At 47.4% G+C, this 24,991-nt stretch overlaps 2 protein-coding genes across 2 annotated transcripts in view; one reads left to right on the top strand and one right to left on the bottom strand.

The window, feature by feature from the left end:
• Positions 1-552: 552 nt before the first annotated feature.
• Positions 553-16,301, top strand: LOC142851669 (paired immunoglobulin-like type 2 receptor alpha). The gene is made up of 7 exons (XM_075975586.1): positions 553-887; positions 1,200-1,601; positions 9,025-9,225; positions 13,044-13,074; positions 15,506-15,552; positions 15,788-15,819; positions 15,979-16,301. The coding sequence occupies exons 1-7, from the start codon at positions 800-802 to the stop codon at positions 16,102-16,104; spliced, it is 927 nt and encodes a 308-aa protein (XP_075831701.1). The 5' UTR covers positions 553-799; the 3' UTR covers positions 16,105-16,301.
• A 579-nt stretch (positions 16,302-16,880) lies between these two features.
• The window catches only part of Zcwpw1 (zinc finger CW-type and PWWP domain containing 1), a 30,945-nt gene continuing 22,834 nt past the window's right edge, over positions 16,881-24,991 (bottom strand). The window contains exons 10-17 of the mRNA XM_075956997.1: positions 24,371-24,446; positions 23,886-23,990; positions 21,993-22,076; positions 21,477-21,543; positions 21,124-21,212; positions 20,012-20,072; positions 19,200-19,334; positions 16,881-17,194 (exon numbers count right to left, since the gene is read on the bottom strand). Of these exons, the coding sequence (XP_075813112.1) occupies positions 16,881-17,194; positions 19,200-19,334; positions 20,012-20,072; positions 21,124-21,212; positions 21,477-21,543; positions 21,993-22,076; positions 23,886-23,990; positions 24,371-24,446 (931 nt within the window). The remainder of the gene's footprint in view (positions 17,195-19,199; positions 19,335-20,011; positions 20,073-21,123; positions 21,213-21,476; positions 21,544-21,992; positions 22,077-23,885; positions 23,991-24,370; positions 24,447-24,991) is intronic.

Consider the following 24,991-nt stretch of genomic DNA (forward strand, 5'->3'; position numbering starts at 1 on the left):
GCCAGGAAGGCTTCTTCAGACGCTGGAGTCGCTATGGAGTCACTGTCGAGGTCATGGGGACAATCACACAGGAAGCCCAGGGAAGTTTACAGACTTGGGAGCAGTGAGCAGTCAGGGCGAGAGTATATTCTGGGTATTGGTTTTTCTTGTGGCGCTATAAAGAGTCCTTGAAGGGAAACAAGACAGCAAGAGCAGATGAAGGTAGGGCCACCATACTAGGGCTAGGGACTGAATGTGTTTCCTCATCACCTCCTTCCTCGTTGTGTCTGGTGAGCAGAAAATGATCATTCTCTTAACTGCGATTATGAGAGAGAGTGAGAGAGAGAGAGAGACAGACAGACAGACAGACAGACAGACAGACAACAGGAGGGAGACATAGGAGCCATAGTGAGAAACAGACTTAGGGGAGGGCAGCAGTGGAGGAAATGGGAGCTGAGGAAACTGATTACCGGCTGCATAGGGAATGGGAAAAACTGGATGAGACAGGAGGTCAGGGTGGAAGAGAGGAGAGCCCAGCATGCAGAGGTCAAGGCTATTTCTTTCAGCAAAAAAATAGGGGCTGGGCTCAAGGGCAGAGTCATCTTCTCAGTGACCACAAGGGTGAATCTTCTGCAATAAGGGAAAGAAGAAGGCAGAATGATAAAGGAAGTTGCTGGCCACAAGGGGGTGGAGATGGGGAGGGCCTGCCCCCACTCAATCCTCCGCATACGGCCCAGGAGATGGGGATCATTTTTGTTCTGATTGTCTCCTGAATCCTGACCACCCCAGGAACCCTCCACAGGACCTGTTCTCCCTCCTGATGTCTCTGCTGGTCTCACTTCCTGGAGGGATTCCAGACATGGCCTGGGTCCTGCTTCTGCTGCTGCCAGCAGCCTGCCTGCAAGCTGGTGAGTGGTGGGAACCTCACTACTGGGGACTTAACCACAGGAGGGGTGAGTGGGGCTGGGAAGAGTCGGCTGGCATGTGGAGATGTGACTGCTCTAGGAGCCAGCCTGTCGTCTGTGCCCCAAGAGAAAGCTCATCCTCAGAGTTGGTCCACCCAAACCTTTCCCCACCTTTCCTGTCTCATAGTGGGACATAGGGACATACAGACAGTCCTCCCCTGTGTCCCATACCTGCCTATGGATAATGGCTCAGGAAACTCTGGGTTGTCATTTCCATCTTCTAACGTGGCTTCAGATTCTCCTCATCCTTCTCAGGGAACCCAGCAATATCCTACAGAGACAATCCGTATGGGTTTGTTCAACCAACACACATCTATGGTGTCCAGGGCGGCTCCATCAAGATCCCCTTCTCCTTCTACTTTCCCTGGGAGTTGGCAAAGGATCCACAGATGACGATTCTCTGGAGATGGAAGAACTTCCATGGGGAATTGATCTACAACTCTTCCTCGGGTTTCATACATAAGCAATTCAAGGGCCGGTTCATCCTGAACTGGACACAGCCTCAGACATCCGGAGTCCTCAAAATCCTGGGCTTGAAGAAGGAGGACCAGACAGTGTACTTCTGCCGAGTTCGTCTGAAAACGACAAATCGCATGGAGGTTTTTCAGTCGATCGAAGGGACCCACCTCACCATCACTCAAGGAAAGCACATCCCAGGTCAGGCTTTGGTGGCCCTGGCTTCCTTGTACCATAGATGTCATTAGTGATCTCATATGTCTGATCCTTCCCACAGATTCCTCTTGTGTGTTCTGTCTCCTCCCTAGAGCTCTGCCAGCTTCCTCTTTCCTCCTCCCCACAACCATCCACGAGCCTTAGCTGCTCTCCCTGAGATGCCCCCTCACTGTGCCCTCAGATCCCACCCCACTTTGGGTCTCAGCTCTTCCCAGATGCCCAGTCTCCTGCTCCTTTCTGCAAACTACACCACTGTCCTGTTCATCCCTGCCCTTGTTGCCAGAAATCCCTGTGGCTGTGGCCTCTCCAGGGTGGAGCAGCCTCCACTTGGTACTGTGTCTGGGTCTCTGCTAATTCACGGTTTACACCATATCTCGTGCCTTCCACAGAATGTGCCTTCAGGTCCCCGTGTACACCCCTCCTCCTCTGGTCCCCCTACTTCTCTAAGACACAGCCCTCACCTCTCCTGTCCCAGTTTCCTTTTCCCCTCCCTCAGTTCCCTCTTCTCCCTCACGTTCTCACCATGATCAGGTCTTCTGGTGGCTTCACCTCCTCTGTGGTAGCTGTGATTCAGCCTCCACACTGAGTGCACTCAGGCCCAGTCTAGTCACAGTGTGGGCATTGCCCCTGCCACCTGTCACCACTGCTTGGCACTATCATGGTCATTATACAGGGAGAGACATGGAGACCAGCAAAATTCAACCCCTGCCCCAGGTCATGCTGGTGACCAACAGATCCCACAAGGACCCTTTACCTCCAAGCGTCTCTCAACTGTAGACACATGGCCTCTGCTGGAGTTCACTCTATTGTTTGCCTCCCTTCTATCTTGATTTCATGGGCCATGTATATATGGTGTAAGTGTACATGTGTGTGTGCGTGCGCACGTGTGTGTGTGTGTGTGTGCGTGCGCACGTGTGTGTGTGTGTGTGTGTGTGTGTGTGTGTGTGTACACATATGCCCCTTTTTGTGCTTCGGAAGGCCAGAGTGCGGCACTGGGAATCCTCTTCTAGTAAGACTGACTTTATTCCCTTGAGGCAGGGTCTCTCACTGAACCTGGAGCTCACTGTTCTGGGCTAGGCTGAAGGGCTATGAAGCTGAATTGATCCTCTTGTCCCCATCTCACATGGTGTTGCGTTTACAGGGGCTCGCATGGCCTGAATTACAAATAAGATGTATAATATCTGAGGAAGGAACAACTCAGGTTAATCTCTGACACACACACACACAAATACACACACATGCACCATTATATGTGTGTTAAAATTTAACAAAATAAATATATAAAACATAAAATATAAAATTAACAGCCAAATGATAATCAATTATCTCTAATTGCATTGCCAATTCTCAGAGTACAATGATAAATGGGTTTGTCCCTTCCAGGCTAGACCCACCTGCCTCTCCCTGGCCAACCACTGCTCATTTTAACCCCTGTGCTGGTTCAGGATAAAGTCCACAGCCAGAGCCGGCCAGGCCGCCTTACGTCTGCGTTTCCTGTGCCTCCTACACGTTTCCCTAAAAGCCCTTTTCTGAGATCTCTGTTCTTCTCAGCCTCCTCCCTCTTCCTCCTTTCCTAATTTCTCCTGGCAGCCAGGCGGTGGTGGCGCACGCCTTTAATCCCAGCACTCGGGAGGCAGAGGCAGGCGGATCTTGTGAATTCGAGACCAGTCTGGTCTACAAGAGCTAGTTCCAGGACAGGCTCCAAAACCACAGAGAAACCCTGTCTCGAAAAACCAAAAAAAAAAAAAATCTAATTTCTCCTGGCCCTTGACATAGTCTGTCAGGTGCTTGGTAGAAATCTCAATTTAAGGCAGCCATGCCTGTCTTTGCTTCAGTCAGACACACAATGGTTTCTTCTCTAGCAGGACTTCAGATGGTCCTGGAGGCCACATGCAGGCTAGACCAGGGCTCTGCCATTGAGTTACACCTCATGGCCACTATAGATTCTTTCATCAGTAATTTTAAAATTAATTCATTAACTGAATATTTATGCCCATTGGTTTTTAAAATTAATGATAAATAGGCATATTTTTCTTTCCATCTTTTAAGACAGAGTCTCATGTAGCCCAGGTTACCCTTGAACTTGCTACGTAGCTGAGGATGACCTTGAACTTCTGACCCTCCATCCTCCCCTACCCAAGTGCTGGGATCACAAGGGTGTGTCACCACTCCTGTGTGCAGTGCCTGAGATGGGACTCAGGGCCTCGCACAGGCTAAGCAAGCACTCTTTCAACTGAGCTACATCCCCAGACCCCAAAAGAAATACATTTATTCAACCAAAATTCCCACATTTAGTGCCAAGAAATCACAACCAGAGAAATATTTGCAACGAGTATTGATAAAAACCCAGGGGTTGGTTTATTATTTTCATTTTTGCAGCCAAATTTAATAATACTTTCCTTTGCAATTTTTGTCTTTTATGTCTAAGCAAAAAGACCCCTGTGACTACTCTGTCTGTCTCTCTCTCTCCCTCTCTCTCTCTCTCTCTCTCTCTGAATGAATGAAAATTGATTCTTCTCTCATGCAGTACATCTCAACCACAGTTTCCCCTCCCTTCTCTTCTTCCATCCCCCACATCTTCCCTCCCTCTCCACCAGATCCACCCCCTTGTTTCATCTTCAGAAAAGAGCAGGCCTCCAAGAGACAACAGCCAAACAGGGCAATACAAGATACAACAAGACAAGGTAAAAATCCCTCCTATCATGATAGACTGGACTAGGCAACCCAGTGGGAGGAAAAGAGTCCCAAGAGCAGGCAAAAGAGTCAGAGACACACCTGCGCCCACTGTTAGGAGTCCCACAAAACCTCCAAGCTAACAGCCATAAGGTATACTCAGAAGATCTGGTTTAAACCTTGATCTGGTTTTTAGATTCTCTTGTAAAACAGCAGGTATTTCTGGTCTCTTTATCCCATCATCTTCCACTGTGTCTTTATTTTGTTGTACTTCCTGTTTGTGTGCACAGGCACATGGGTGAATCAGTGGCGGGGACAGAGGACTTTGGGAGTCCGTTCTCTCCTTCTAACTTTCTTTGAGGCAGGGCCTCCCCCTGTTGTGTCTTCTCACCATGGAGTGCCAGATAGCTGCCCAGTCAGCCTCCCTGTGATTCTCCCATATCTGCCTCCTGTCTCCCGAAAGTATGGCTGCGGTTGCAGATGCTCACCACATCTGGATTTTTATGTAGGTTCTGAGGGAACAAAATTCACAGCAGGTGTTTTATCTGTTAAGTCTGATTCTTTACTTTTATTAATTTTTTAATTTATGTGTATGAGCATGCCAGTGTGGTTACATATTTACACACGTGTCTGTGTGGACATACATGTGGAGGCCAGGTAACAACCTCGGAAACCTTCCCCTGGGCCCATTATGCCTTTCAATTCTTTCTTTCTCTTTCTTTCTTTCTTTATTTATTTATTTTCTCTCTTTTTTTTACCTTTAGTCCATCTTCTTTTATGGAGGGGTGTCTTTCTCTGACCAAGTGGGCTAGGCCAGCTGGCAGTGAGCCCCAGATCCCGTCTTCCCTCTGCAGTGCTGGGATTACATGGGGACAGGCACAGGTCCCTGGGGATGCAACTCAGATCTTTGTGCTTGAGAGGTGTCCTAGTAGGAGTTTCTATTGCTGTGATAAACACCGTGATCAAAGCACTGGGGAGGAAAAGGTTCATTGTGGCTTACACACTCCTACCACATTCCATCATCAGGAGAAGGCTGGGCAGGAATTCCAGGCAGGAACCCTGAAGAGGAACTGGAGCAGCAGCCATGGAGGAGGGCTGCTTACTGGTTTGCGTCCTGGGCTTGCTCAGCCTGCTTTAATTAAAGCATCCAGGAACACCAGCCCACACATGGCACCACCCACAGTGAGCTGTGCCCTCCCGCATCAATCAAATCAAGAAAATGTCCTACAGACGTGCCTATGGGCAATCTGATGGAGGCATTTTCTCAGTTGAGGTCCCCTTCCCAGATAACTACAGCTGTGTCAAATTGACACAATAACTAGTCAGAACACAAGGCAAGTGCTTTCTGAACTGAGCCATCTCCGCAGTTGCTGACCTGCCTTTTCTCCTCTCGGGATTACACTTTCTCAGTGATTCTAACCTTATCCATGACAGTGGCCAGTGAGACTCTTTCCTTCTCAGTCATTACTCAACCCGACACCTCCAACAACTTCTTTTATGTTTTGTTGTATTTGGACATTCTGGGGAAAAAGGTAATATATATTTATAGATATATGTGCAAAGATACACACACAGATATGTATACACACACATTTGCCTACACTCCCTGTCAAATTTAGAACAAAGGAAATTCGTTATATAAAAAAGTCTGGGAATGAATAGTGGTGGTGGCTGCTCTGCAAAATGGATGAGCTGTAAACCACTGGACCACATATTTCAGAGTTCAAATGATATATCGTGCATTACATACATTTATACCCGAGGCAGGGTCTCACTATGTAGCCCTAGCTGGCCGAGAACTTGCTATGAGGACTAGATGGGCCTTGAACTCACAGAGATCTGCCTGTCTCTGCCTCTCGAATGCTGGGGTTTAAGGTGTGCTCCACCACAGTCAGTTTTAAAGTGATTTTTTTTAAGTGGGGTGGTGCAAACCTGTGATCCCAGTGGAAGCTGGAGGTGAAGAGATCAGGAGTCTAAGGTCATTAGCTACACCGCAAGTTCAAGGCCAGTCTGGGCTATGTGGACTCCATCTTTAAATAAATGTTAAGAGTGGCTAAGAGCAGTGGCTTTGTGATTGTGATGACCAAAGTTCATCCCATCACCCACGAAGGAAGCTGGGTGTCCCTGCATATGCTGTGACACCAAGGGGGTAGAGGCAGGAGGATTGCTGAGTTTGTTATTTTTCAGTCTAGCTGATACTTGAGCCCCCATTTCACAGAGAGATGCTGTCACTGAGGAAGAGATGGAGAATGTTGCAAGAGGACACAGAAGCCTCTTCTGTCCCCACATGTATATTCAGGAGCACATTCCTATTCTTCGTGTGTGTGTGCAATCATGTGCATGCATGTGAGTAGGTGAGTGTGTGTACACGCACACACATACTATATACGTACATAAAAATGGCAAAAGATTTTAGTAGCATTTGCTTATTTATATAATTCATGCATTTACATTGTATTTTAAAATCTACATCAAAAGTGAGCAGCGTCTTCTGCAATAGTTCTTACCATCTAGCAGGGATTGGACAACCAAGAGCAATGGCAATAGTCTGTGTGGGATTGGGGGCTCTGGACCGCACTTACTGATAACGCATAGGGAGGCAAACCGTGCCAGGCACTGAAAATTTGTTCAATAACTCACGTCTAAGGAGCAGCCTTGTCCACCCTGGCAGGCTACTTCTGTTCTAACAATGACTGTTACTAGAAAATGACTGTTTAGATCTGTGTGACTTAGAGATTTCTCTTTGTAAGGGATGGTGAGCATCTGAGGACATTCCAACCAGGAAGTAGAATTGTCATTTTCACCCAATTCTCAGCCTCAGCATCTGTTCCCTTCTTCCTATGTGAGCTTCTAAGAGCTGCTCCCCATCCCACATCCCCAAAGGAGACAGGATACCCATGTCCGTCTGTCCATTCCTTCATTGAAGAACGACCCACTTGTTACTTGAGTGTAGGGTCTGAACCTGGGTCCTGGCAGCTCTAACAAGCCAGGCTTGGCCCCCTGTCCTCGACAGGACAATTAGAGAGACGGGTCACAGTGAAAAGCAGAGGAAAGAGGCGTTCTCAGCTTAGGGAGCCTTAAAGTTCTTGCCTTTAAGACTTCCCCATTCAGGGTTCAATTAAAGATGTCAGAATGAGCTAAAGGGGGACTAAACTTATGAGGGGAAAGATCTGAGGGGAAAGATTACTCCCAATAGCTTCCGTCTATCCACGATTCTTTATTCTCTCTTCAATCCATCATTTCTCATTGTTCCTCTTGTTCTCCCTTGGTCCTTGTTCTACATTGTTCTCAGTTCTACAAGTGTTCCCAGTCACATATATCCTTAAAACCAGCAATTCCCAGCCCTGGCAGGTTCCAGGGCCAGAGTTCTTTTGCCCCATAGAAAGTCTGGGAAGGGTTTTCAGAGAGAGAGAGAGAGAGAGACAGAGACACAGAGAGAGAGAGAAACTCCTTAATGGAGAAAGATAGTTAAGAAAGGAATTAAATCATCAGAGGATTGTCGAGGGGAAGGTTACTGAGCTACACTACATTTTTAGATGGTAGAAAGAGCTAAAAGGTTTATTTTATTAAAATTATGGACAGGGCCGTGATTTGTTAAATCAGCACGCCACTTCTTTTGTCCCAACATGCGTAGGGGATACCAGGTAACATAAGTAAACAGTCAGGGAGAAGGTGATGGCTTTATTCAGATAGCACACACACCAGACGCTGCAGTTTCTATGGTCTAGGTCTGGAGTTAGACTCACTACTGTAAACCGAGAAGACAACCAGGCCTCTAAATTATGCTTCTGGGCTATGCTGTCATCAGTCGTTGTGATCCTGGTGTTGTGGGTCTTTCTCTGGGTTGCAGTTCATTATTTCTCCTGCTGCCCTTGAGAGTCCTGAACTAAAGTCATCAGTGAACCGAGGTGAAGGTGAGCATAGGAGGTGAGAATCTTTTATGTGGGGTAAAAACAGAGCAGCAGCTTGGGCAGGTGATGCTCTATGCCTGGATCCTAAGCCCTGACCGGATGCCTGGTGATAAAGACAATTGCAGGAAGGCAGATCTCTGCGCTTACCTAGGAGAGAGGAACAGGCCTGGCAGTGGGAAACTGTTCTGAACTAGGGAATTAACTCCCAAATATGTAACAGAAGGGAAGCCAGCTACAGTGAAAAATCTACAGCAAAGGACAGCCACTTCGTTCACAAAGCAAGAACGCAAAAGCCTTGCCTTTGGGTTTAGCCCTTAGCGGACCCCTTGGTTCTGATAAGTCTCTCCTGAAAGGATGACTGGGCAATTACTCTATGATGTCACAGCTTCCAGCGCTCAGCTTGACCAGATTGGAGGAGAAACAAGGAGGTCCAGTGACAACCCCCAACTCCATATTTGGGATTTGACACATCCTGACCTGAGGTTTAGGCCTAAATAGAAGACAAGACATAAGCACAGCTAAGCAGTCCCAGGTCCCGTGTGGCCCCGCCCACAGTGAGCCATCATCCTCTGTCTCCAGTCTCTCTGCAAGGTGATCTGAGGAGCTGTCAGAACTGTGTGAACTCTCTTTCTGGGAGATCAGTTCTTTACTGGCTGGCTCCAAGCTTTGCTTTTTTCTTCTCCCAGCTTGAGATTCCTTGAGTGTCTCCAGTTCCTTGGAGTCCCTTGCTTCAGTGTCTGACGGCAAAGAGTGCTGCAGAGGCATCTCCAGAATCTTCACTCCTACTGGGGAAGTTCATGCTGACTTCCTTTATCTCTTCCCAGCCCCCAGGATCACCTCTCCACGCCCCACCACTGCAACTTCTGCACGCACCAAAAACACCCTCACGGCCACAGAAGGTCAAATGAGCACAGAAAATCACACCCTGCCTCTGGGAACCAGAGTTGGGTTGGCAGTGGCTGCTGCTATACTCCTGGCTGGGGTTTTGGGATTGATGGTGTTCCTCAGGTGGAAGAGGAGGAAAGGTAAGTGGTCCAGACTGCATCCCCATCACACTTCCCGAGTGTTTCCATGGGACAATCTGCACCAGAGTCATCGAAGGGGATCGTTGACAGCTCAGATCCTCAGGTGATGGCTCAGTCAGTATAGTACTTGCTGCGAAAGCTTGAGGATCCGTCACCACAATCCTTGTAGTCCCAGTGCTGAGCAGGGGGACAAGATCATCCCCGAGGCTGATGACTAGTCACACTAGCCTAATTGCTGAGCCTCGGGTCCCAGTGAGAGACCCTGTCTTTAAAAACAGCAAGGTGACAGCTTTTGAGGAGCTAAGTGTGGCTTCCGTCCTCCCCAGGGCAGATCCCTGATGACCTCCTCTTGAGTCCAGAGTCAGGCTCTGAGCTTCTGCTTAGAGTAGCTGGGGTCTTCTGTTGCTGTTGTTTCAGTTTGGTTGACTGCAGCCTGCACTGCTAACCCTTCTGGGATTCTGCTTTAAGCTGGTTCCCCAAGTGAGGCCTCTGAGGGTTCAGTTTGTGAACCTCACAGTCCAGTCACATCTCAGTTCTTCTCTGTCAACTCGGTCATTTCTTCATCAGAGGAGAAAGGGCCTGCCCAGGAGGAAGCCAGGGGAGGGGAAAGCAGAAGGGACTGGAAGTCGCCTCAGCTCAGCTGTATTGATTGCTCCACTTCCCAAAGTCTGGCTTGAAACTGGAGGATCCTAAGTAGATGAACATCCAGTTTCCCAGTAACTGTGGGTGATGGGGGAGGCGTCCCAAGGGCTGAATGTTCATTTTAGAAAGAGCTGTGGTGTTGACAGACGTGGTCAGAGGAGAGGCAGGTGGTGAGAGGAGCTCTCAGAGGAAGAAAAATTTCATACAATGTCAAAGAATAAATAATGACAGCCAGACGCAGAGATGGCTCAGGAGGTCAAGACACTGAAAATACTCAGAGCCCACACAATCAAAGGAAAGAACTGCCTTCTGTATGTTGTTCTCAGACACACGCACACCATGGCCTGTGCACACTCACACACATAGTGAATAAATAAATATAAAACAATTAAAAATGAAAACAATGACAGCCACTAGTGATCCACACCTCAGTCTGTGCACCGGGGTGGGGACAGGAGGATCTTGATTCCATGAAAATTTATCTCAATCTCTCTCCCTTCCACAGAATGATCAGGAAATTGCTGGGAGTCATGTAGGATACTCTCTGGCCTTCCAGGAAAGGAAAACCATGTCGGGAACTCTTGAGTAGTGTGGTGCTGGCGGAGGACACAGGAGATGACAGGGGGAACCTTGTAAGTCAGGTCCCCAAGCCTCTGATACCAGAGGCAAAACCAAGAGGCCACCTCAGCACCCAGCTATGATGACACCAGATTGTGTGGAAGGTCTCAGATGGGGTTCAAGAGGGTCACAGAGACAGGTCACTGGGAAGGAAGGTGTTTACTAAGAGTTATCAATGCCACGGACCATCAGAAAGGCAGACAGCAGCATGGCAGGGGCTCTAAGAGATGCCAGGCCCCACCAACATGGCAGGGGCTCTAAGAGATGCCAGGCCCCACCAACATGGCAGGGGCTCTAAGAGATGCCAGGCCCCACCAACATGGCAGGGGCTCTAAATAGGAAAGGGGGCTCTTTCTTTATCCTTTGAGGATGGGGTGGTTTCACTGCACAAGCCTGAACCAGGAAGGAGGGAGGAAAGGGAGCAGGATGTGTGGCCACCAATGCCCTCTGGCATAAGTCACTCACGAGGAGAGAAACCCTGGGGCTGGATGGAAGTATGTCAGCTGGAGAGTCACAGTGTCTCAGGAGTGAGTCTGTGAGAGGTGAAGGGCGGTGCTGCGGCCTGAGCAGCGGCTGGACTCTGACCTTACAGTCGTAGGGTGTCAAGGACAGACTGGAGGTGCCAGGCTGCGTCAGTTACCACTGTGGTTGCCCATGGAGACGAATGGCCGGGACCAGGTAAAATTCAAGGCAAAAGCTCTCAGACTCTGAGACGAGCCCAAGCGGTAGTGCCTGTCTGTAGGTCCAGTGTGTGGAAGGTGCAGGCAGGAGGATCAGCATTCAAAGTCCTCCTTGGGTGCAGAAGATCTCAAACAAACAAAAACTCAGTGGTTAGACTGACGCAGGGACCAGAGAACAGGAACAAGTTTTGTTTGTTAAAAACAGTTTGATGAAACCACCATGCCCTATGGGGACTGAAGGAGGAAGTCTGTCTGAGGGGGTGCAATGGCGGTCACTTTCCTCTGCTGGGATAAAAATGTCACCATCAAAAGTACCTTGTGGAAGGAAGAGGTCATTCTCATTTGCGGCTCCAAAGCAAGGTTAATAATGGCGGGGCAGTGAAGCAGGACACTGAGCAGTCACATCTCAACCACATGCAGAAAACACAGAGAGAAAACGGAAGTGAGGTGGAGCAATACGTTCTCAAAACACACCCCCAGTGACACACACCTCACCAGAAGGCTGCACCTCCTAAATGTTCCATAACCTCCTCAATATGACCAAGGGTGCCTGTGGTTCAGATTCTTCAGTCAAACCTGCACAGGGGTAGACTGAGCAGCTGAGTCTGGGATGGATTTGAAGTGCCCGTGTGGATCTGACAAAGCTCTCCTAAAATATAAATAAATAATAAAATGTCTATTTATAAGTCAAAAGAGAAGACACAGAGAGATGGTTCAGGAGTTAAGAATATGTGTTGCTCTTGCAGAGACCCAAGTTCAGTTCCAGCACCCATGTGGAGCAGATCACAAGCTCCTGAGCATCCAGGGCTCTCTTCTGGCCTTTTTGGGCTTGGGAACACAGATGGCACACACAACCTCACACAGAAACACCACACACACAGTCACACACACACAACCTCACACAGAAACACACAGTCACATACACACACAAATAAAAATCTTTAGAACTACAATGTAAAACACTTGGGGAAAAAGACTAAGGAGCCAAATGACTTGTTCCCAGAAACACAGTGGGTGACATTGTCAAAGGAAAGAGGATGCAGGGGAACAAAGAACATCTCATTCATAAAATGGAAAAGAAACAGTCAAGAAGTCTATATCGGGGCTCCACAGTAAGGAGCACTGGCTGCTCTTACAGAGAAACTGAGTTCTGCTCCCAGCACCCACATCAGGCAGTTTACAACCATCTGCACCTCCAGCTCCAGGCCTACAGGAAGCTTTCTCCTGAATCCACAGGCATCTGCTCTCATGTGCATTACCCCAAAACATGCACACATCATTTTAAAATTCTAAAACCAAACCAAACAAAAAAATGCTAAAAGCTACAGTAGCTAAATAAATAATTTTTTAAACAGCTATGGTTGCCCTCACAGAGTAAAAGGTGTTGGTATCCAACCTGGGAGCCACATGTTGGAGGGAACAGACTCCTGCAAGATGTCCTCTGACCTCCACACAAACTGTGGTACACCCCCTACAATATAATAAATAAGCGGCAATAAAAAGTTAGAGTAATTAAAAGAGCAGAACAAGACAAACAGACAGATAGAGTAAAATACAGTCGAGAAGGAGGCAGTTCCTAAAGGAACAAAAAGGAAGGTAGGAGAAAGCAGAGTAGACAAGCAGGTTCAGGATCAGGGGGACTGGAGGTTTGATGAAGGAACAAAGGAGACAGGGGTGGGGCCTGGACCTGGCAGGGATTTGGGGGAGGGGTTGCCGTGTGGGACAGCAGCCCAGCAGAGGTAGTCCAGGCTCTTCCCTCACTGTCTGGGGCGGTCTCTTTGCTCCCCTGTCCTCTGAAGGAGCTGAACATAGAGGACAGCTGAGGGACAGATGGACGATCAGCACGGATGTCACACTGACACTGTTTCTTCCCCACAGGTCAGAGAACTGAAGCTGAAACCCCAGCCAGGTGAGCCCCATCCTGTCCTCTGCAGGAGCAGCCAGTGCTCTTGCCCACTGAGCCATCTCTCCAGCCCCTTCAAATGGCATTAGAAGAGCAATGGAGAACCGCACACAGGGCTCTGCACATCTCCCCTCCCCTGACTCAGTCTGTCTGCTTCCTCCATGTCCTCCATGACGCCATGCTCTTCAGGGCCACCAGCTTCACACACTGACAGGGGGTGCAGCAGAGTCTCAGGGAGTCTCCTTCCAGAACAGCCCCCACCCCAGGCCTCATGGGGTCTTTCTCCTTCTCTCCTTCCATTTCCTAGGCTTCCCTCTCTGTGGCTCTGGCTCCTCTCAGCCTTGAACATCTGCCTGGATTCTGCCAGCTCTCCCATCTTTCCCTTTCTCCCCTCTGTCGTTCTCTGTGGTCAGTGAGCCCCGCTCCCCAGGAATCCTTTGTTCTAGGTCTTCCACATCTTTTGCCCTTTTCTCTTCACCTCCCAACCTCTCTGCTCTTCTCTCCTGTCTTTTCTTTTCCTTACTGCACATGGCCTGCTCTGAGCCTTCTAAATTGTTTCTGAGAAAGGGTCTCAGATTGGCCTGGCTGGCCTTGAACTCACTGTGAAGCCAAGGGTGACCTTGAACTTCTGACCCTTTCACCTCGACTCACCAGCTGTTGGAATGACAGGCATCATACCACACCTGGTTTATGAGGGGCTGGGGATGGAACTCAGGATCTTGTCAATTAACACCAGCACTCCGTGAGCAACACTGCATCCCCAGCTCCTCCCTCTTTCCTATCCCTGTGGCTTCTTTGGCCAGATGCCCTTCCTCCAGTCTTATTTAAGGTCCCTTCTTCCAGGACCTTAGCCTGAGCACCTACCCAGATCTGAAATTTTTTTGCCTTCTAGTTTTAATCAAGAAAGTGAGAGAGGATAGTGTCGGTTCTTCCTATTTCTAGTCTCTGTTCCTGCCCAGCATAAGGCGGTTTCCTAGAGTGACTCACCCTCAGCTAGCGCTAAGAGACCTCAGCCAGGCCCCCTTACCAATGGCCTCTCATTCCTCTTCCAGAGAAGGCCAAACACCAACATGTACACCGTGAGTCATTGAGGATGGCAGAGGCCACTCAAAGGGAACCAGCTTCTAGTGTGTGGGCATGTGTGCTCGGGTGTGTGGGTGCATGCATGTGCGCAGGCACTCATGCGCATGCACATGTGTGTGTTCTCAGGTGTCATCCACCTTAAATAATTATTTTTATTGCATTTTACCTATTTGTGTGCATGTGTATATGTGTATGTGGGTATGAGCTTGTCACAGCACACATGTGGAAAACAGAGGACAACTTCTGAGAGCTGCCTTTTTCCTTCCACCTTGTGGATCCCTGGGATGACATCAGGTTGTCAGTCTTAATGGTATGGTCTTACCCACTAAGTCATTTCTCCTGACCCCACTTGGGTTTTGGGTTTTTGTTTTGTTTTTTTGAGACGTTCCCACACTTGTCTGGAACTCACCAATTAGACCTGGTTGGTTGACTAGTGAACATCAGGAGTCCCCCTGTCTCCACCTCCTGAGCACTGAGAATCCACCACCATGCCCAGTCCCGTGTGTTATTACATGTTATTGTGTGTGTATATGTGAGTGCACATGTGCCCGTGTGTATAAAAGGCAGAGATCAGTGGTGTTCTTTCTCAGTTTCTCTCCATTCTATTTTGTGTTCCTGCATGTATGTTGTGTTTGTGTGTGCACTTGTGCATGTATGTGGAGGTCAAAGGTCTATGTTATGATTCTCCTCAGTTTTTACCATCTTTATTTAATATTTATTTTGAGACCTTTATAGTAAGGTCTCTCACTAACTGAAGATCATCAGTTTGGCTGGGTTGCCCAGACAACAGCTTCAGGGATCCACCCATCTCCATCCCAACCCTCCAGGCACATTGTACCCAGAACATTTTGTTGTTGGTTTGATTTTTTTGAGAGAGGGTTTCTCTCTGTAAACATCCCTGGCTGTCCTGGAACAAACTTTGTAGACCAGGTTGGCCTCAAACTCACAGAGTGCTGGGCTTAAAGGCATGTACCACCACTGCCTGACTGACTGTGCCCAGCATTTTTTACATGGGTCTTTGGGGATCTAAATTTGGGTCTTCATGTTTGGGAAGCAGGCCCTTTGCCAACTGAACCATCTCTCCAGCCTTCTACTTCATCTTCTGAGACAGGGTCTTTCACTGAATCTAGACCTCATTTGTTAGTCTAGGACGGCCTGTGAACTCGAGGGACTTCTCTGCCTGTCTCTGCTTCTCCAGCATCCAGCTTTATGTGGGTGCTGGAATCTGAAGTCAGGACGTCATGTTTATGTGACAAGCATTTTACTAACTGGGCCATCTCTCCAGCCCAGCACCTAATGTCTTAATTCTTTCTTGCCCCGCCTCTAATCTGTTGCCCATCTTGTTCTCATGCAGGGAACTCATTGAAAACACTGAGAAATGTGAGCAAGTTAAGCCCAAAGGTAAATTCTGCCAGCTTCCTGTTCCACACTTGGCTCTGCCTTCTTCTCCCAAGACCCCGCACTTACACAAGCATTCCCTCAGTGTTTTTGCCTGTCCCTCCCTCACCCTGTCCCTTCCTCACCCTCTTCCTCCCATATAACCACGGTCCTCACCTCATCCTTGGAACTCCCAGCCATCTGTCTCCCTTCCTGTCACACACCTCGACTTCAGAACTCTGTGTTCCTTTTCCTCTAGGACGACATATGGGCCCTAAAGAGAACCCCAAGGTAAGCGGTTCAGACTCAGGTCTGAAGGAGTTAAGAGGTGTTGATGGAGGCAGAGGTTGAAGGTCAGAGGTGTTGGGGGGACACTCAGGCTGCAGCTGCTGCTTTATGGAGCCTCAGCTGCATTGCTGCTATCTAATACCCTGTCCCCCACCCCCGCAGGACAACAACATCGTGTATGCCTCCATTGCCCTCTCAAGCCCGACCTCCCCAGGAACACCAGCCTGCCCGCCTGTCCATGAGAACCCCCAGGAAGAGACTGTATACTCCACCGTCAAGACCAAATGAGCGGGTGGGTGACCATCTCAGAGTCACCTTTGCTTCTAGTAGGAAGACTTCCAGCTTCCTCTGATACCCACAGAGTCAAATGCTCACAGGTCACAGATACCCATGGCCAGGACAGAAACTCACACGTCAGGAACTCAGAGAAACTGAGAAACTCCCAGTTCCCTTTTCTAACCTGTTAGGCCCTTTTCATACAAATAAAAAGATCTACCGAATTTGCCTAAATGAATCTAATTAAGGGTCACTAGTGTGACCTGTAACTTCTGGCCCTCTGAGGACCCCTCTTCTATCACTTTTTTCGAGTGGCCCAAGGCAGGGGATGTTCCAAATGCTGGCAGCTGTCCACACGATGTGCACCCACATCTGTGCGTGTAATAACCAGCATACACTGCGACTGGTCCCCATGCACCACCGCACAGGACATCAGCAATAGCCCTAGAGAGATGGTGTGAGACAAGGAACTGAACACCAGATGGTTACGGTGCTTTCCAAAGGTCAAGTCGCTCCCAGGAAGGAGAACCAGGACTCACAGACATGCTGTCCTGAACGTTCCCCAGGTCTGGGTCTTGCTGCTGTCCCCAGCCTGCTGTCCCCTCAACAGCAGGCAGTCTGCCATAGAGACAGGAAAGGAAGCACACCTCAGCAGTAGCCCAGAGACCTGCTTTATTGACAAGGGCTACACAGCTCTGACTAGAACCACTTGGCGGTCAACAACCCTGACATTCATCAGCTGCTCAAGTACGCTGAGAGACAGACAACAGTAGGAGAACCAGAGCACACTACTCCTCAAAAAGGGCCGCCAGGAACTCCTCAGAGCCGTCCCTCTGCTGCGAGTCCCCTCTCTCCTCTGGGTCTCCAATGTCTTCCATGAGTTGCTCCAAGTCCAGGTCACTGGAACCATCATCTTCAGGGGGGAAACTTGCTGCCCCCTGTGTCTGGGGCTCCTGAGGTCCAGGACCTTCCTTTCCCAAAGGACGAACCCCATGCTGAGCTAGTGGGGTAGGGCACTCTGATACAATTTTAATTTCTTTCTCCTCAGGTAAGTTGATTGCTGAGGCCTTGCTTTCAGGAGCCTTAAATTTCTTTTTAGGACCTAAAGAAAACAAAGTTGAGAGTCCCTTTATGTTAGCCTATCCTGATGTCTTACAACTAGACTTCATAATTTTTATACTTAAAGCATCTGAAAGGATAATTGCCATCAGAAAGTGGAATACAGACTTTCGGGTCACATATGGGCTCTAGCCTCGTGTCAGCTGTGTATTCAACATGGGTCCTGAACAAATCTGAATATCTGAGTCTTAGGGCTTTGTATCTGAAACGTCAAGGGGCTGGAAAGATAGCTCAGGAGTTAAAAGAACTTGCTGCTCTTGAAGAAGACTGGGTTTCAATCCCAAGGCTCACAAAGTGGCTCACAACCACCTGTAACTCCAGTTCCAAAGGATATGGCACCCTCTTCTGGCCTCTGTGAGCACCAAGCATACGTATGGTGCACAGGCATATATGCAAGCAAAACACCCATACACATAAAATTTTTAAAAAATAAATAAGTGTCAGAAATCTAAGGCCCATTCCATGAGATGGAACCCATACCTAGAACTGTTAAATGGTCCAAGAACCTGTGTGTAGACAGATCTTAGGCCCTAAGGGAAAATCCAATACCATTATTCTACTTAATGGACATGGAATTACCACACACCTCTACCAAAGGCTCAAGGATGTTTGAGAAAGAAGGGGAAATGCAAAAGGTTATTTTTGAATACAACAGGGCAGTTGCACATATGAACTCAGTGATTGTGACAGCAGGCATAAAGATCTGTGCAAACTTAAGCCAGATACAAATCCAATATGGAAAGGGCCTGAACTCTCACTACTGGCTGAAAAGCTACTGGCATTTTTAAAATAAGATTTATTTTTATTTTGTGTGTATGGGTGTTTTGCCAGTGCCCAGGGGGGTCAGAAGAGGGTATAAGATCCCTAGAGTCATGGATGGTTGTGAGCCATCATCATGTTTGAGTGTCAGGAACTGGGTCCTTGGAAGACCAGCCACTGCTTGATTGAGCTTGATATCTGATGAGAAAGGGAAAGTCGGTTGTCTTTAGTGGTATGACTGACCCCTGATAAGTCAACCACACTCCAAGCCAGGCCCCACTTCCAAGACTAGCTAACTGAAATTGATGGGGTGAGGGGAAGAAGAAAATTCATGTTTGTGAGGTTAGGAAGAGAAGGAGGAAGAGTGTAGATACAGGAGAATTCGAAGGGCGAACACGACCAAAGTACACTGTATGAAATTCTCAAGGTGGGCAGTGCTAACACATTCCTTTTAATCCTAGCACTCAGGAGGCAAAGGCAAGGCACAGGTATCACTCTAAGTTCAAGGTCAGCCTGGTCTACACAGTGAGTTCCTGGTCAGCTAGGGAAATATAGTGAGACCCTGTCCCCCCCACAAAGAAAGAAAGAGAAAAAGAAAGAAAGAAAGAAAGAAAGAAAGAAAGAAAGAAAGAAAGAAAGAAAGAAAGAAAGAAGGAAGGAAGGAAGGAAGGAAGGAAGGAAGGAAGGAAGGAAGGAAGGAAGGGAAAGAGAAGAAAAGAAAAGAAAAGAAGCCTACATGGTAGAAAGATAGAACTGACTCCCAAAAGGAGAGGTCTGCACCATGGCGTGCGCACATGCATTCACACAAATGGTTCAGTGTAAAATGCCGAACATCTAGTCATGGAACCACTGAAAGGTGTAGCAGAACATCATGGCCTGGAACTCAGAGAGCTGCCTGCCTCTGCCTCTTGAGTGCTGGGATTAAAGGCCTTCCATACTATAACTGACCAAAATTAAGTTTATAAAGAATGTTCTAGGTTCAATCTTTCATTCAGAATTTCATTTATCCTCCTTCTCCTCTTTCTTCTTTTGGTATTTTTGAAAGAGTCCCACTCTGTAGCCCAAGCTAATCTCGAACTCATATATAACACAGGCCAGTCTCTGCGTCACAATCCTCCTACTACAACACAAACACATGAAGAGTTGTAGAACTGCTCAGAAATAACCCAGGGAGGAGAGATACAGACAAGGACTTTAGTCCCCTCGGCCTTCAAATCTCTGAGCCATACCTGGATGGTCCAGGTCTGAATTCCCCTGTTCTTCTTTCCCTCCCAATATGGGTCCAGGAGGGACTGTGGACTCATTGCCTGGAGACTTCTTCACAGTCTTCTCTTTTGGAGTCCCATCTCGTCCTCCTGCTAGGCCTATATAAGCCCCAGGCCCAAGCATAAAGAAAATGTGTTGATATCTTAGCAAGGAAGATGGTGGCCATGCATTTAGCTTCTGCCTTGTTCACATCTCTGGCCCACTCTCCATCTAGCAGGCTTCCTCTGCGGCTTCCGGCTCTACCCATCTTGACATTGCTGCCCCAGGGTTGTCTCCCCACCATTGTTCTCCTCAGAACCACCCTTCTCCAAGAAATCAACCTTGGTGACCAGCGCGGCTGCTGGAAAACACTTGCTCTTGACTTCTACCCTCCCTACCTGTGGGACTTGTAGTGATATTTCATATGTATTTTAATAAATAAAGGTTGCCTAAAGATCAGAGAGTAAAACAGCCACCCTGGTCAGCCTTAAAGACCAGGCAGTGGTGACACACACCTTTAATCCCAGTAGCCACTCTAGTTTGCCACAGAAACCAGGCAGTAGTGGTTCATAATTTTAATCCCAGAACTAGAGAGGAATATAAAATGGGAGGAGACAACTCTCAGTCAGACTCATTCTGAGGATTCCTGGAGGCAGGATTGCCATTTCAGACTGAGGTAAGAGCAAGCTGCTATCTGTTTTGCTTTTCTGACCTCCAGGTTGAACCCCAATATCTGTCTCTGGGTTTTTATTAATCGTGCTACAGGGACTTGCTCCTTTCTGGCTGTCTTCCTTACCTCTTGACTTGGTTTTTTTGGTCTGTATTGTAGCTGGCTTGGGTCTAGGCAAAGTTGGGTTCTTCAATAGGGAAAGAACAGAAAAAGATAAATTGAAACACAAAACTCTTTCTAAAAACCGAGGAGGCATTTAATCATGTGATTCCCATGTCAACACGAAGAACTGAGTTCAATCTCCAGAGCACACATAAAAAAGCTGTGTATTGAGTGCGAGGCCAGCCTGATCTACAGAGTGAGTTCCAGGACCCAGGACTATTACACAGAGAACCCTGTCTCAAAAAAAAAAAAAAAAGATGTGTGTGATGGGGCACATTTGTAATCCCAGCACCAGGGACATGAACACAGGTGCACCCTTGGGGCTTGAAGATGACACCTGAGATTGACCTGTGACCTCCACGTGCATTTGCACATACATGTGTGCGCACCTACATGCACATGCACCTGCACACACACTCTCTTTTGTGTAGAGGAGGGCTAGATAATAATAGTGGGCTTCAGAAAACCAGATGAGGTTTGATTGCAGCCTGGTGCAATTTAAATCTACAGCAGGACAGAGAAATTATGTGGTCACCTTCGTATTCTCAATGCAAAGACTGAATGCATAAGAACAAGGAAATAAAGCTGGGGCAGGGAGAGATAAACTAAAGACTGTGAGATGGCTCAGTGGCTCCAGGCCTGATAACTTGAATTCAACTGGAGGGACTCACGAGGTAGAAAAAGAGAACCAACTCCCTCAAATTGTTCTCGGGAATGCATTCATACGCCCAACAAAAATTTTTTTACCAAAAAAAAAAAGGTAAACTAAAAGAGAAAGTGAAATGCGTGTTTCAAAGTGAGGCTAAGAAAATGGGTGACATTCCACACAGAACAAAGGAGTGGGAAAGGCAACTAGAGGTTTCCTGAAATTACATGAAGGACCAAAGAAACACAGCACAAACTGAGACTGTGATCAAGGAGTCCCACAATGAGGAAGGAAAGTTTCCCATCATGGAGATCCTCAGGGTGAGGCCAGGGTCAGTGCCCGAGGCTGGATTCAAAGGGACCACATCCCTTCAGGAACCCCAGGAGAAATGTCACAAGAATGTCCTCTGAACCAGTATCTAAAGCTTTACTTTCTTCTCTTCTTTCTCCTCCTTCTCCTCTGAGTCCTTCTCTTTCTCCAGACAAGACTCGGGGCTGTTGGACTCACAGAGCGCCAGATCTAGAAGAAGGAAAGGACAGACTATGTGTCCAAGATGCAGTAGGTGAAGTGGAGATAGATGATTTCAGAAAATCAATCTTCCAGCTCTGCCTCTGAATCCTCGGGGTGGTCCCACCCATCACTGCTTACACACCCTCTCCTCACCCATCCGTCCGGATACAGTCACAAGACCTCCCACTAGAGAATCTGGAATGGAGCGGACAATGCAGGCTTGGACCTGTGGGGAGAAGGGGGCTCTCCACCCTCCCACCCCTACACTCCTACCTTTCCCTTCCCCAGTGCTGTCAGATCCATTGTATCGACTCAGGAAACCAAACAAGTTAACCCGCTCCTGGGAAACCAAGAGATAACAGTGTCACCCACCACCCTCCCAGGCCCAGCATTTGCCCTATCTTCTAGATTCCAGTTATGACAAAATCTGCATTCATTTTCCAATCCACTTTCACTTGAAATATTACATTAGCTTTATCTGAACTTTTAATGGGGATTAATTATAACCTCTTTTCTAGTTTATTCATGATGGAGGAAGTAACTAGGAAAGAGAAATTCACGTTATTCTCTACCCCACCCCTGCTCCTTCCAGAGGAATTTGAGAGAAAAATGGTTTGGGCTGAGAGAAGACACTCCTGTCCAAGGATGGGGAAAGGAGTGGCTGGGCTAGGGATCAGGGATAAGGAAAGGATGAGCTCTAAGACAAGAGCAGCAATGGGGAAGGCCACCAGTTCCCTGTCGTGCAGCAACAGGAGGAGTGCTCAGCATGTGGGCTGAGCACTCGCCCACCTGAATATTGATCTGTTCTGCCTCGTGAGCCATCATTATGGCTGCCTCCAGTTTCTGGCTGTAGTCCTTGTTCCTGCATTTTTTCTAAAATAGAAGGTTAGAATTCATAATAAATATACATCTTAAAAATAGTCAACATAGAAATTCTCAAATAACTAGTAATTCTTGAAATTCTTCAACTTAGGGCTGGAGAGATGGCTCAGCAGTTAAATATTGCTCTTCCAGAGGACCAAAGTTAAGTTCTCAGCATCCACTTCAGGCAACTAATAACCATCTAAACTCCAGCCTCGGGGGATCAGAAGCTTTGGACATACATGCATTGCACATACCACAATTAAAAATAAAAATAAATATTTAAAAAAATCAATAATAATATTAGAAGAGTGACTGCAGCATATCACTACCCACCAGACATTATCTCTTTTTTTTTTTTTCGAGACAGGATCACACACTGTAGCTCAGTCTGGCCTGGCACCCACTATAGTCTATTGGCCTCAAACTCACAGCAACTCCCTAGCCTCTGCTTCCTACATGCTGAATTATAAATGTGAATCACCACACCTGACTTAGACATTATCTTAGCTACGGGTGCTTAGTTGTCAGTTCTGGATACTGACAGGACACTCCGTTCTTAATCTTTTGGGGCTCAGAAACAATACTCTCCTTCCCAGGAAACCTCTGACATTTCGGTGCCCTCTCCACAGTGGATCACACAGGAATTTGAAGGAAAAGAAGACCCACGTTCAGGTGACTTCGCTTTTCAGCTTCTCACAAGTTCCTCTAAACCCACAGTTTAATGCTCGTAGTTCAGTTGAATAGGAGGCATACAACAAACATCTCTTCTCTAAGCTCCACAATTCCAAAGGTCATCTCGTTGAGTTAATTAAACCCAAAATGATTATAGGGATTATACATGCTTCTCAGTTAGAGAAAACTAAAGACAAGGTTTGGAGACAATTATTTGGTTGTCACAACTAGAAGAGGGAAAAACATAGGGTAGAGGATCCTGCAGTGTCCAGGGATCTTGCTAATACCTGCATGCAGAACAGATGTAGCTAACACCTGCATGCAGAACAGATGCAGCTAACACCTGAAAGCAGAACAAGTACAGCTAACACCTGCTAGCAGAACAGATGTAGCTAACACCTGCAAGCAGAACAGGTGCAGCTAACACCTGCATGTAGACCAGATGTAGCTAACACCTGCAAGCAAAACAAGTGCAGCTAATACCTGCATGCAGAACAGATGTAACTAACACCTGCAAGCAGAACAAGTGCAGCTAACACTTGTATACAGAATAGGCACAAGCGGGCTGGAGAGATGGCTCAGAGGTTAAGAGAGATCACTGACTGTCCTTCCAGAGGTCCTGAGTTCAATTCCCAGCAACCACATGGTGGCTCACAACCATCCATAATGAGAGCTGGTTCCCCATTCTGGCCTGAAGCATACATGCAGGCAGAACATTGTACATGGAATAAATGTTTTTTTAAAAAAAAAGAAAGAAAGAAAGAAAGACAGACAGACAGACAGACAGACAGACAGACAGACAGACAGAAAGAAAGAAAGAAAGAAAGAAAGAAAGAAAGAAAGAAAAGAATAGGTACAAGCTAACACCTGCAGACAGAGGATTATCTGGACCAAGATGCCCACAGTGCTGGGACTGTGGAACTCTGGGTTAACCTGGGCCTAACAGCTGCAACTTCCAAACTGACTCAGAACATGGTATAGGGGGCTTACCCATAATCCCAGGATTTAGGAGGCTGGAATAGGAGGATCAGAAGTTCGAGGTCATTCTTGACTACATAGTGAATTCCAGGCCAGCCTGGGATATGAGACCTTCTCTTAAAAAAAAACTGTTCCCTGTATCACAACAGATGCCCAAAGTTTGCTCACCACTTTGGATAGCTCCAGGGACAGTTCCTGGAAGTTCTTCAGCATGCTGACTGAAATCCATGCACGAGAAACTGTTTCTCCAAAATATGTCACATGGTACTTGGACTGTAACAAAAGATAATACTTGAATTCCTGCCCTTCTGTCTGCTTTTCCCTTGTCAGAATGATAGAGAAATATAGAAGTGGGAAGTAACAGGGAAGATGTTGGAGCGCATATCCTCCCTGAGCGCTGGCTCACCTACCCTGTTCACTTCACTGTTCCTCTAGTCTGACCTCAGGGATCCCAGGAAACACATACTGGACAAAACAAAGATGCCCTCCTAGGCAGCAAATGGATCTCAATACAAGTTCATTTCTCTATGTGTCTATCTTCCTCCATATCTGTCACTCTTAAGTGTCTGCTTCCACGTGTCTACTAGACAAATCTAACTCTAAATATGTAAGGGTGGCTATGCCGCTGCTCAGACCAAAACCAGGAAACTCACCGGCAGGGAGTCAAGATGAGATGCAAAAAGAAAATACTCCCCCAGGTCAGGATCAGGTTCTATCATGCCTGGCCACCTGGGGACGAAGAATGGAATGGAGAGAAAGGGGTTACGATCAGAACACACCTCACCATCATGCACACTTGGAAAAGAGCAAGATGCTTTGTAAAAGACCCAAAAGCTATACTCCGTTAGTCCCTACTGGTGCTCACTACCAAATGACTACAAGGGAGCTCAATCATCCTAGCAAGCCTATGGACAGAACCAGAAAAAGGCTAACCTTCTCTTTACTTCGCATGCCTCTCACATCTCAATTTTTTTAAATATCTTGAAGCAGGGCTTGGTGGCAGATGGCTTACAATCCCAGCACTAGGGAAGCTTATGCAAGCTCAAGGCCAGCATTGTTTCAAAAACAAAGCAAAACAGAAACAAGAAATTGCTTTAGGTCCTCCCTTTTTTTCACTCATGGCAGCATCATCAGACCCATTTTTCCAGAGATCTCACTTCCACCCAGGAACATAGATTCTTCCAAAACCTTCCAGCCCAGTCCTCTGTCTTTCCCCCTCACTGATGTTCTTTCTAATGAAGGTACCACATCCATGACAAGATTGCCATATCCTT

The sequence above is a fragment of the Microtus pennsylvanicus genome, chromosome 1, assembly GCF_037038515.1.
Source record: "Microtus pennsylvanicus isolate mMicPen1 chromosome 1, mMicPen1.hap1, whole genome shotgun sequence".
In the NCBI taxonomy this organism is placed as follows: Eukaryota; Metazoa; Chordata; class Mammalia; order Rodentia; family Cricetidae; genus Microtus; species Microtus pennsylvanicus.

Bases quoted from the DNA above. Each gene is read 5' to 3' on its own strand.
- LOC142851669 (XM_075975586.1), top strand. From the start codon at position 800: ATGTCTCTGCTGGTCTCACTTCCTGGAGGGATTCCAGACATGGCCTGG. The intron at 888-1,199 runs GTGAGTGGTGGG...CATCCTTCTCAG, and splicing joins AGCAGCCTGCCTGCAAGCTG to GGAACCCAGCAATATCCTAC. The intron at 9,226-13,043 runs GTAAGTGGTCCA...TCTTCCCCACAG, and splicing joins CAGGTGGAAGAGGAGGAAAG to GTCAGAGAACTGAAGCTGAA.